Here is an 11,194-nt window from a genome sequence, read left to right as displayed (position 1 = left end):
AAGTCCAAGTCGAGTTGCAAGTCTTTGTACATTTTGTCGAGTCGAGTCTGAAGTCATCAAATTCATGACTCGAGTCTGACTCGAGTCCAAGTCACATGACTCGAGTCCACACCTCTGCTATGCAGTCTATGCAGTTTCTCTCTCTCTCTCTCTCTCTCTCTCCCTCCCTCTCCCTCCCTCTCTCCCCTTGAGGTCGAAAATCCAGCTGTTCCACTAGCTGCTCCCTCTAGAGGTCTGGAGAACTTCCGTTGTGTAATCTGGATGCAGCGTTTTTTTGTTGCATTTGTTTTCTGGGTTGGTGCGCTTTTCTTTTTGCATCGTTTCATATTTGCAGTGCGTTTATCTATTTGGTTGTGTTGTGTGTATTTGCAGCGCGTTTATGTATTTGGTTGTGTTGTGTGCATTTGCAGCGCGTTTGCTGAATGCTGTGCATGTGTTGTCAAATTAATGAAGTTGTTTTTCTTTTTGCATCGCTTCTTTTTTCGGGGTTTGCGTGCTTTTCTTTTTGCATCGTTTCATATTTTCAGTGCGTTTGTGTATTTGGTTGTGTTGTGGTATTTGCAGCGCGTTTGCTGAATGCTGCGCATGTGTTGTCAAATTAATGAAGTTGTTTTCTTAATTTGCTTGTGTTTTGTCTATTTGCGTGTGTTTTCTTAAGTTGTATTTGTTTCTCAAATATTATTAAAGTGACACGAGCAGAAATACTATGCCAAAGGATTTTCTTGTGTTTCATTAAAACAATTTATAACAAACATTGTTTGAGTAGAACTGGTGACAGCAGAACATTTCCTTATGGCATATCATACTAAATCAAATCCTTAGATTTCCCATCTGAACCTGTTATGTGTTTATTTTTGTATTTCAGTAAATTAACACATTGTGTGGGAGTTTCAATTCTGATGCAGAATGACTGAAAGTCCCTGTTTTGCTTGGGTTATTTTATTAACATAGCTAACATGACCTCAATGTGGAACCAGTTTGACATCGATGTCGACCAGATTCTGGAGGCCACCATGAGGGGAGATGTCGACAGGAAACTGCAAGCCATGACAACGATCATCGTCAGCATCGCATCCGAACGGTTCGGTGAAGAGGTGAAGGCAGGAGGCTCCAAAGGATCTCACTCAAAGAACCAACGTGAGGTGAGAATCCATAACATCAGGCAGGAGATGAAGACCCTGAAGCGACAGTATAAGCAGGCAGGAGAGGAGGAGCGCACTGGCCTGGCACAGCTGATGTGCATCCTACGGAAAAAGATCAGGATCCTCCGCCGGGCAGAGTGGCATCGGAGGCGCCGCCGCGAAAGAGCCCGAAAGCGAGCAGCATTCATTGCCAACCCCTTTAAGTTCACTAAGGAGCTGCTAGGACAGAAGCGTAGCGGCCAGCTGGTCTGCTCTCAGGAGGAGATCAATCACCACCTGAAGGAAACATACAGCGACCCAGAGAGAGAACAGGAGTTGGGGGAGTGCAGCACTCTGATAGACCCTCCTGGGCCAAGTGTACAGTTCAACATGGCAGAGCTGCAGCTGAAGGAGGTTCGAGAGGTTGTCGGGAAAGCACGAGCAAGCTCTGCTCCAGGACCAAGCGGCACTTCGTACAAAGTGTACAAAAACTGTCCTAAACTTCTGCTGCGTCTGTGGAAGATCCTGCGTGTCATTTGGAGGAGGGGCAGGATTCCGGAACAGTGGAGAGTTGCTGAAGGGGTCTGGATTCCAAAGGAGGAGAACTCCAGGAAGATAGACCAGTTCCGCATCATCTCCCTGTTGTGTGTTGAAGCCAAGATCTTCTTCAGTGCTGTCTCCAACCGGCTGTGCACCTTCCTCTCAAAGAACAGGTTTATGGACACATCAGTTCAGAAAGGGGGAATTGCAGGAAATGCCTGGATGCTTGGAACATACAGGTGTGGTGACGCAGCTCATCAGAGAGGCCAGAGAGAACAAGGGCAATCTTTCAGTGCTCTGGCTTGATCTGGCAAATGCATATGGCTCAATACCACACAAGCTTGTGCAGCTCACTCTGACAAAACATCACGTCCCCAGCAGAGTTAGAGACCTCATCGCTGACTATTACAACAACTTCAGGATGAGAACCTCTTTAGGAGCAGTGACATCAGGCTGGCACAAGATCGAGATCGGAATTATCACGGGCTGTACCATCTCCGTAATTCTGTTCTCTCTGGCCATAAATATGCTCACAAAGTCTGCTGAACCAGAGTGTAGAGGGCCCAAGACGAAGTCAGCTCAACGCCAGCCACCAATAAGAGCATTTATAGATGACCTTACAGTCACCACAGAGTCAGTCCCAGGCTGCCGGAGGATTCTAAAGGGTCTCGAAAAGCTAATGGAGTGGGCACGGATGTGTTTCAAACCAGCCAAGTCAAGATCAATGGTGCTGAGAAGAGGAAAGGTGGATGACAAGTCCCGGTTCAGCGTCGCAGGGGTAACAATCCCAACCGTCACTGAGGAGCCTGTTAAGAGCTTAGGCAAGGTGTTTGACAGCACCCTGAGGGACGCAGCATCCGTCCGATCAACCTGCACTGAGCTGGACGGATGGCTGAAGTCAGTGGACCGGTCTGGATTGCCAGGGAAGTTCAAAGCTTGGCTATACCAGCATGGCATTCTTCCCAGGATCCTGTGGCCACTCCTCATCTATGAAGTGCCAATTTCGACTGTGGAAACCTTAGAGAGGAAGGTCAGCAGCCACCTTAGAAAATGGCTGGGGCTTCCAAAAAGTCTAAGCAGCATCGCACTCTATGGGCATCGCAACAAACTGCAACTGCCACTCAAGTCCTTGGAAGAGGAGTTCAAGGTAACGAGAGCCAGGGAAGTGTTGCAATATAGAGACTCAAGCGATCCAAAGGTGGCAAAGGCTGGGATTGAAGTGAGGACTGGTCGGAAGTGGAAGGCTGAGGGGGCTGTTCGACAAGCAGAGGCAAGATTACATCACAACAGGCTGGTGGGAGTGGTAACAAGAGGCAGGGCTGGACTGGGTTCCTTTTCAACTCCCCACATTGACACCACCAAAGGGAAGGAAAGGCGCCGCCTAGTCCAGGAGGAGGTAAGAGCAGTGGTAGAGGAGGAGAGAACCTGCAGGACAGTGGGAATGAGGCAACAGGGTGCCTGGATACGATGGGAGAATGCGATCGAGAGGAAGGTGACATGGGCGGAGTTGTGGAAGGCAGAGCCACAGCGGATCAAGTTTCTCGTCCAGGCGGTATATGATGTGCTTCCCAGCCCATCAAACCTTCACGTATGGGGCAAAGTGGAGTCACCAGCATGTACACTGTGCTCCAAGCGTGGAACCCTAGAGCACATTCTGAGCAGCTGCTCAAAGGCACTGGGAGAGGGAAGGTACAGGTGGAGACATGACCAGGTGCTGAAGGCCATTGCTGAAGCCATTGCCGCAGGAGTTGAGTGGGCCAAACGTTCCCGCCCCTCCAGGCAAGCCATTACCTTTATTAGAGCTGGAGAGCAACCAAGACCAGCTGCAAAAACATCTGCAGGCATCCTGGCCACTGCGAGAGACTGGCAGCTGTTGGTGGACCTGGAGCAGCAACTCAAGTTCCCCAACCACATTGTGACCACCACCTTAAGACCAGATGTTGTTCTCTTGTCTGAATCCACCAAACAAGTGGTTCTGTTGGAGCTAACAGTCCCTTGGGAAGACCGTTTGGAAGAGGCCTTTGAAAGGAAGCTTGCCAAGTATGAGGGACTGGTTAGCGAGTGTCGACAAGCCGGATGGAGAGCAAGGTGTCTCCCAATAGAGGTTGGAAGCAGGGGCTTTGCAGCCCGATCACTGTTCAGAGCCTTCAGCGTGTTAGGCATCGATGGAGTGAGAAGGAGAAGAGCCATCCACAATACCACCGAAGCGGCAGAAAAAGCCTCAAGATGGCTATGGCTAAAGAGAGAAGATCCTTGGGGGCAGAGTAGCTAGATTCGCCAACTGGACACAAGCTGGGGTCTGATCAGCCTCAGCTGGGTCGCCTGGAGGAGGGTGTATGATGTTGAAAGACCCGAAACACCCAATGATTCCAGGAACATCACTGAAGATGTGTCCAGTAGCATCAGATGTACTTGCACAACATGCTGTAAACTGCCAGCCTTATGAGGTCAGGACAGATAATTTGTGGTAGAACATTCAATACTTGCACCGTGTCAACGTAACATGATGGGGTGTATAAAGCTGTGTGGTAACTGCATACTTCATAATTCATAGGCAGATCCATCCTTTTAGGAAGTTACTGTGGTGTCATTATATAAACAAACAAATATGGCAGAGCATCTTCCACTCAGATCTACTTCTATTTCAGTAGAGAGCTCATTTACTCAGTGCCGAAGGATGTGGGTCGGGTTGTGAACAAAAGACTAATTAAAGAAATTCAGACACTTTTGTGACAGATAAGCTTTTGGTTTAGTAGATTTGACTCTCATTTTCTTTTTGACAGACACAGGAATAAACACTCAGGAGTTATTTATGCAAACCAACAGAGTGACATTTTCTGTGGAAATCCAGGATTTTGCAATATCCTCCAGGGTCTGAGTTGCAATGCCATTGAAGAAATTCTTCCCCCCCCCCCAAAAAAAAAAAAAAAAAGGCACAACTAAACAACTTTTTATGTAATTCCAATAAGGAACTAACTGAAGCAGTCATGATACTTTGATCATGCACTTTTGCTTGACCTTGAATTTTAAAAACTCCAGGCCCAAAATAGCCCCAAGCAGAGCAGATGTTCATACATAAATATGTGTACTGTGATGTCAGAGACTAGGTCATACATTTCCTTCCTTTTCTAGAATATCTTCAATAAATAATTACTTTGGAGGTTAATCTTAACTGGATAGTGTATATATACTGTATTTTGATTTTCTTTTAAGACCACCAGTTGACAGAGAAGTAAGGTTTCTGTTAAGCATGAATCTTTTTGTTAATTTTGCTGTTTCAGCATGAAACGCTACATAGTGATATTTTTTTAATTCACGTGAGTGAAATATTTTGTGTAAAAAGGCTTTTTTTCTTCTTTGCTGGTTCTGTAAGATCTGTATCGCAGTGTGCGCTCCCTATTCAAATTGAATCTTTTCCTTTCATTCATTAGGAAATATGATTCATGTATTAGACAGATATCTTTGAATTTGATAGTAGTTGCTGAACAGAGTGGGAGGGATAATCAGATAACCAAAAAACGTTAGTTTATTGTCCCAAACTCCAGGATCATTTGGGAATATCAGTGTTGTCCTTGAGGATTTCTTGCCATCCGCCTTAAAGAATTATTCCTGGACTGGAGCCTTTCTCACTGTCGCTCACATGACCCTCGCTGCCCCGAGAAGATGCTCATGACCTGTTTGTCACAATGCTCTGCTTTCCCATCAGACACAGGATGTGTGTGCTGAGACATCCTGAATATTGCAAAACCAAACAGATGTTGTGGTCCCAGTACATGTCAACAGCTTCTGTAAAAATGAAAAGAAAAAGTTCCTTGGTTGGTTTCACATCCACACCTTAATTCAATTGTACATCACCTCAGACATGTAAGATGTCTGCAGTGTAATGTGGCCTCATCCACTCCCAGCAGATAACCATGCCTTTGAAACTGCACTTGCACATTAAACTAGCACTAAGCCTGAACTGATCTATTACAGCTACTTAAGCATAAATACACTGCAGGGTGAAGGCACAGCCTCACACTCATGAAGATGAAACCAGGAGGTGCTGTGTGTCAGGAGTTGTGGTGTCAGCACATGATGAGCACTGAGCTTTAATGAGCACTGTGGGATATCACACCCATGTCAGGTTATTTATGCATTATACCAAAGTGGAGCTTATGACCCAGATCAATGTTAAGTAGTTCTTCATTTTAATTAATAATCTACTACATTACTTAAATGATGACGCCAGCTGCAATCAATAGGGAACCCACTTATGTGTGGATAATTTAAAGTCCAGTGCATTTACAGTATAGCCTTTTGATAGCAATTAATAAAGCAGTTTATGATGCAGAGAGAGCTGGAGGGAAGCAGGTTAATTTCATTATGTTTACACAGAGGTTCTTGTCTAAACCAATAATGCCTAATGACAACATGTAGATTATGATGGTTATGTTAGTTTAGATATTTAACTGATACATTAATCTTAAGAGGTTGAGCTCTGGCCCTTTAGTACAGATGTATAATACTTTATTCCTGCTTGGTTCTGCTGTTGGTCTTATTCAGACTCAGAGTCTTAGGCTCAGCCTGGGGCTCTGCAGAAAGTAACACAGACAACCTTTTCATTACTTCAGCATTAAAAAAACCTATCACATTGAACACAAGTCCAGCTCTGTTTTTACTTTACATAGAAAAATAAAACCTAATAGGTCTGGGAAAAAATAACTTTGCTTGATTTGTTTTTGTTTTTTTTGCCACAGCCGAGCTGCAATGCATTTCCTCTCACAATCACTTCAATATAAAGTGACTCAGGCCACTTGCAGCATCCTCTAATTACAAAATAGAGTACCCACTCATTCAGTTTTAATGACACATATCACTAGTGGAAATCTCATAAAACCTGGAAAGAAAAACATTTGGATTGCACCCAAAAAGGTTATGGATCCAATGAGGTCATCACTGTGGTGAACATAGAGCCATTTGTGGGTTGGGATTTTGTCAGACTTTGACTAACAGTGATTCAGGGAAGCATGTTTAATGATTCAGAGGTGAGTTGTGAGAGCTACACCTTCTTTCAGGGTCTTTTGTCCAGAAACTTTCAAACCCATATTCCTACCATCTGTACGGCTCCTACTGCATACCTCAGCATCTACAACTCAATTAAGTGTTATACCATTTTTCCAATGTTGCGTATAACCTTCTCCTGCTGACTTGACTGGCCCTAGTAGCTATACTGGTTTGTGGGTTAGGCATGCCAGTCAAATAATACTGTGTGTTGAAATCAGAGAAGCATGGATGACATCATGTTCACATCATTGAGCAATGTGTAAGGGATGGGATAAACAGTACAGTAGCATAAGAAGTTATCAGTAAGTTAATTTTACACTGTACTGGAGGGTTGAACCTCCTGAGGCGATATTGGGAACAGTTATTTTCTACTTAATCAAATAATAACATTTTCCCTCAGTAGTAGTTGGTGGCAATGTTATCAAACACACAAACACCACATTTACAATCCACTAATTTCAAAGGGCTGTGTTCATGCTGAAAAATGGCTCTATCTGTACAGGCGTTTGATGCCAGCATGACGAGAGGTCTGCACAGATGTCGAGTGGCTCCTCTCTAAACAGGAGAATCCTCCCTCTTACCTAGCACAGACAGGCACAAGGCTACTGCTGATCTGGCACCAGAACAAAGCCCTCCAACAGCTGCTTGATAATGTGCAACCATTAATTACATTCTGATGCCTCAAGTCTGGCCTGTGTCGCTGAGCTGAGAAGCCTCGCTTTGCAGAGCATGGAGCAATTATGTAAGAATGCGTCACACAATGTTAACCAGACACAACACTGTTTATAATAACGATTCTCTCTTGCACTTTTACATATTCAGACCCTGGCTCTCCTTTAGGACATGAATTAACATTTTGAATGTTGAATTGAGTCTTTGAGAAGCTGGTTGTATTGTGTTATTCAGTTAATTTTGCTTCTTTTATTCTGTCTAAAACTTGGGTGTAAAGTAACTAAGAAATTGTTGGAAGATTTCTGAAGTCTCTGTTGAGTCAAATTTGTAGTTGCGTGACAAACACAAATCTGCAGGGGTCAAGGACTTAATGGCTCTAGTTCTGTTTGGACTCCATATATTTCCATTTCCTTTTACTCAACTAGATGCTGCTGACAGAGGTTTATACACACCACCACATGCGCGTCCTGCACTAGCTCTACTTTTTGCAGAAAGAGAAACATACTTTGTCACTCTAATTTAGGCTCCCACTTTAACTAAATGGTATTGGGTTGCTTGAGTGCTGATGATAAGCTACAGTACAATGAAGCATTTATCATTCCCCTGGCAACTGTGGGCTGCAGTTGAGAAATGTCTGCTCCTGGCAAAAAAAGGTTTGCATGTACCCAGGACCCACAGTACTGGGATTTCTGTTATGTCAATACTGTCAGACCTTATAGAAATAAAAGTCCATGCAAACTTGCATATTGTCTAGGGAAGCTGTGAAGTTCTCAATCAACCCTGTAACTCTGTGAAAAAAAAACCAAGTTGAATAAAAGTAAAGTGAATTGAAATTAGTTTCTTGGCTTTTTCTAGAAATACTTTTACGGTAATACTAAAAACATGAATGTCTATTTTTCCGAAGTTATGTGTGTCATATATCAGGTTATCCTATAATTTTAAGAGTCAGAAATAGGAAATAGTGCTTGGATGTTTCACTTTTCTTTTCTGAATGCTATGGATGACGAAGATGAAGAAATACAGTGAGAAGATTTTAAGTTGCCTGTTGGAAAACTGAGAAGCAGGCACTACCTCACTTTCAGATCCCACGGGTATACCAGCGCATATAAGTAGGTATCAGGCTCTAATCCAATCATTTCCACCCTAATGGACCTTATTCATAGATATTCTAAAATAGATTAAATAGTGATGGAACAGTTTTTTTTTTTTTTTTAAGTTTTTTGAACTTTTAGAATCAAAATCTATCTACAGATTTGGTTAGATCTTAGAGTTTATGGATTGTATTTAGCTGTGCATTATGCAACCAAGCCTATGCACTCCATCTCAAATTGATCAGAGATTAAACAAAGGTGCACAGAAAGCTCAGCTTGTTGAATACTATGCTCATTTTCAGGTTCATAATTGTATCAGAGGTTGTACCACAATAGGTTTACGTGGTTTAATAAAAAAACCACCATATTTTTTCGTACTACACATTGCTGCAACTCCTCTTTTCACCCTGTGTGTTGAGCTCTCCATTTTAGCTACCGAGTTAGGCATCTCACTTCTGTTCAATTTTTGCTGGGAGTCGCACATGTGCAATACCTAGGTAAGGACTACTAACTACTCAGAAGCAGAGTAGGGCAGGCCCTGACAAGCAAGCTAGTGTGACCCAAAACAAACCCGCTTCAGCCGGTAACCTATGGCTTTGGCTAGCATGACATTTCCGAGTAAGTTACTTAAATGTTAACAAATTAGTCTTTCATACGTAACGTTTTAATTCTGCAGTGTCTCCTGGACATTGTGATACAACTATCTGAACTCTTCGGGCCTCCGCTCTAACTAGCTTGGTTTAAGGGCGTGCCACACTAGCAGCTAGATGAGCATTTTAATGTGTGTTACAAAGTGAAGCAAAATTACGTGCTTTTGTCACGCTAATAGCTGTGACTTACCATGTGTCCAGAACACAATGCAACACAGCAGGCAACAAACAGGCACAGTGGTGTTGTATGACTTGTCTTTGTATGATGTGAATGGCTGATGCTGCCGTTTCACAGAACAATGACAGAAGGCGGAGAGAGACCCAGGACCTAAAGGTAGAGTTGAAAGTGAATGTTTGCCTGTATGTATGCCAGCCTGTGGCACCATGCTAGGCTGGATTACCATCCAGGAAAAGCAGGCAACTGCCCCAAGACGTCAGAACTCTAGGGGCCACTAAACTGCAGACTTACTATGTGACATCTAGTTTGTGCTAATTTAATAGATAATTTGTTTTAAATTATGTTTCACTAACCACAAGCACAGGCTTTGTGGTTAGTGAAAAAGACATAGCTCTTGCTACCTGATCTTCAGGCACCATCTTTAAGAGGTACCCCGTGCCAAAATATAGTTTTAAGACCTTCATTATTTCTGTTTTGTGCATACATATTCCTTTTTTGAAGTTTAGTTGGCATTTAACTTTATTAGATTGTAGAAAGTAGGGAGGGGAAATGGGGGAGAGAAAAATGCAACAAAGGGAGGGATGCAACAAAGGTCTTTGGCCTGACTTGAATCAGGGAGGTTGCTGATACATGGTCAGCATCTTAGCCACCTTAGCCACCAGTACTACCCATGTTGCAATGGCTGGATTTACCAGTTAGTTGCCCCCTATTGACCTACATGAATTAGTTAATGGTGATTTGATTTATTTGATTAAATAATTTATTTATTTAGGCCCTTTTCACAGAATACATTTTGACATATAGGAGGCACTGGTGTAAATAATACAATGAATGATGGTTAAATGACATGTAACTTCTTCGTTTTTTTGATCCCGTTTGAATTGAGCCATGGATTACAAATATGATGTTCGTCAATTTAAAAGATAATTTTTCAACTGAAGAAAGTCTCAGTTTGTCATAGTACCACTTAGTTTTGTGTGAAACCGCTCAGTGAACTACATCTCTCATCTCACACAATTTACGTCACCTAGCTTGATGCTCAACTTGCTCGCTAGCTAGCTAGCTTAGCTTTAAAAAATAATTTGGCTTTCCCCATTCACTACCATTCATATTTTTTTCGAGTTAAGGTCCCATGCGGTCCACCGGAAGGGGAGGGTCTTTGCCTCTCTACAGGGGAGATAGCGGAAGGGGAGGGACATCTGTCAGACTTTATCCCAGCAATGTACATCCGTTAAGCCAGACTATGTGCATATTGGCTCACTGTAAACAACAATAACATTAACCATTGTTAATATTATTAGTAACATCTGTGCTTTTCTATACTCTAGCAAGTCAAATAGTCACTGCAGATCAATTTTGCCCTGGGGCTCTCTGGCAGGTTAATTCTGCCCTGCCCCCATCGTTGTTCACTACTGAGAGGTATCTTTGTTTGACAATACAATTGCAATGTGCATCCATACACAGCCATGCAAAAGGCAACAATAACACAGCCAGTAAAAAACAATGTACATCCACAACCACACAAAAGACAACAATAACACAGCCACAATCAAACAGCAGAGGAAAACAAGTTTTAAGGAAATTCCGATTGCAATTTTTATTTCTGTCAATGTACGTATTTAACATGTCTGTCAATTAAATCATCTCCCAGACAAATGTAGGCCTACCTGTCTGCCCCATGGTCTGCCCAACCCTCTGGGCTCCTGCCCTAAGCTCCGCCGTTGCCAAGGTTTCCGTGTACGCGCTGCCTGCGAGAGCGGAGCCGCGCGATTGTCATACAGTATTGCCAGACATGGCGGCGGATCTACAACCCGAGTGGATTTCTTGTCTCCCTTCTTCCTGGAGTTATGGGGTTACTCGGGATGGACGCGTCTTCTTCATTAAGTAACTATCCAT

General features: G+C 43.3%; 1 protein-coding gene, 1 long non-coding RNA gene and 1 pseudogene across 24 annotated transcripts in view; 2 read left to right on the top strand and 1 right to left on the bottom strand.

Moving 5' to 3' along the window:
• Positions 1-980: 980 nt before the first annotated feature.
• LOC116038569 lies at positions 981-3,933 on the top strand (annotated as a pseudogene).
• Positions 3,934-5,025: 1,092 nt separating this feature from the next.
• On the bottom strand, positions 5,026-11,036 carry LOC118495413. Its single transcript, XR_004897807.1, has 2 exons — positions 10,966-11,036; positions 5,026-5,447 (listed from the first exon to the last, which is right to left on the bottom strand). It is a non-coding gene; the product is annotated as an uncharacterized LOC118495413 (long non-coding RNA).
• LOC116038354 (pleckstrin homology domain-containing family A member 5-like) overlaps positions 10,976-11,194 on the top strand; it is an 85,348-nt gene continuing 85,129 nt past the window's right edge. For 22 of the 23 annotated variants that reach the window (XM_036002921.1, XM_036002920.1, XM_036002906.1 and 19 more), the window contains exon 1: positions 11,002-11,182. In XM_036002921.1, coding sequence (XP_035858814.1) covers positions 11,091-11,182 — 92 coding nt within the window. In that variant the 5' untranslated portion in view covers positions 11,002-11,090. Of the gene's footprint in view, positions 11,183-11,194 lie in introns of all 23 variants that reach the window. The other variant, XR_004897806.1, reaches the window with a different exon arrangement.

Source organism: Sander lucioperca, chromosome 7 (assembly GCF_008315115.2).
Source record: "Sander lucioperca isolate FBNREF2018 chromosome 7, SLUC_FBN_1.2, whole genome shotgun sequence".
Lineage (NCBI taxonomy): Eukaryota > Metazoa > Chordata > Actinopteri > Perciformes > Percidae > Sander > Sander lucioperca.
The sequence above is the reverse complement of the archived record's forward strand: the minus strand, read 5'-3'. Positions and strand labels throughout refer to the sequence as shown.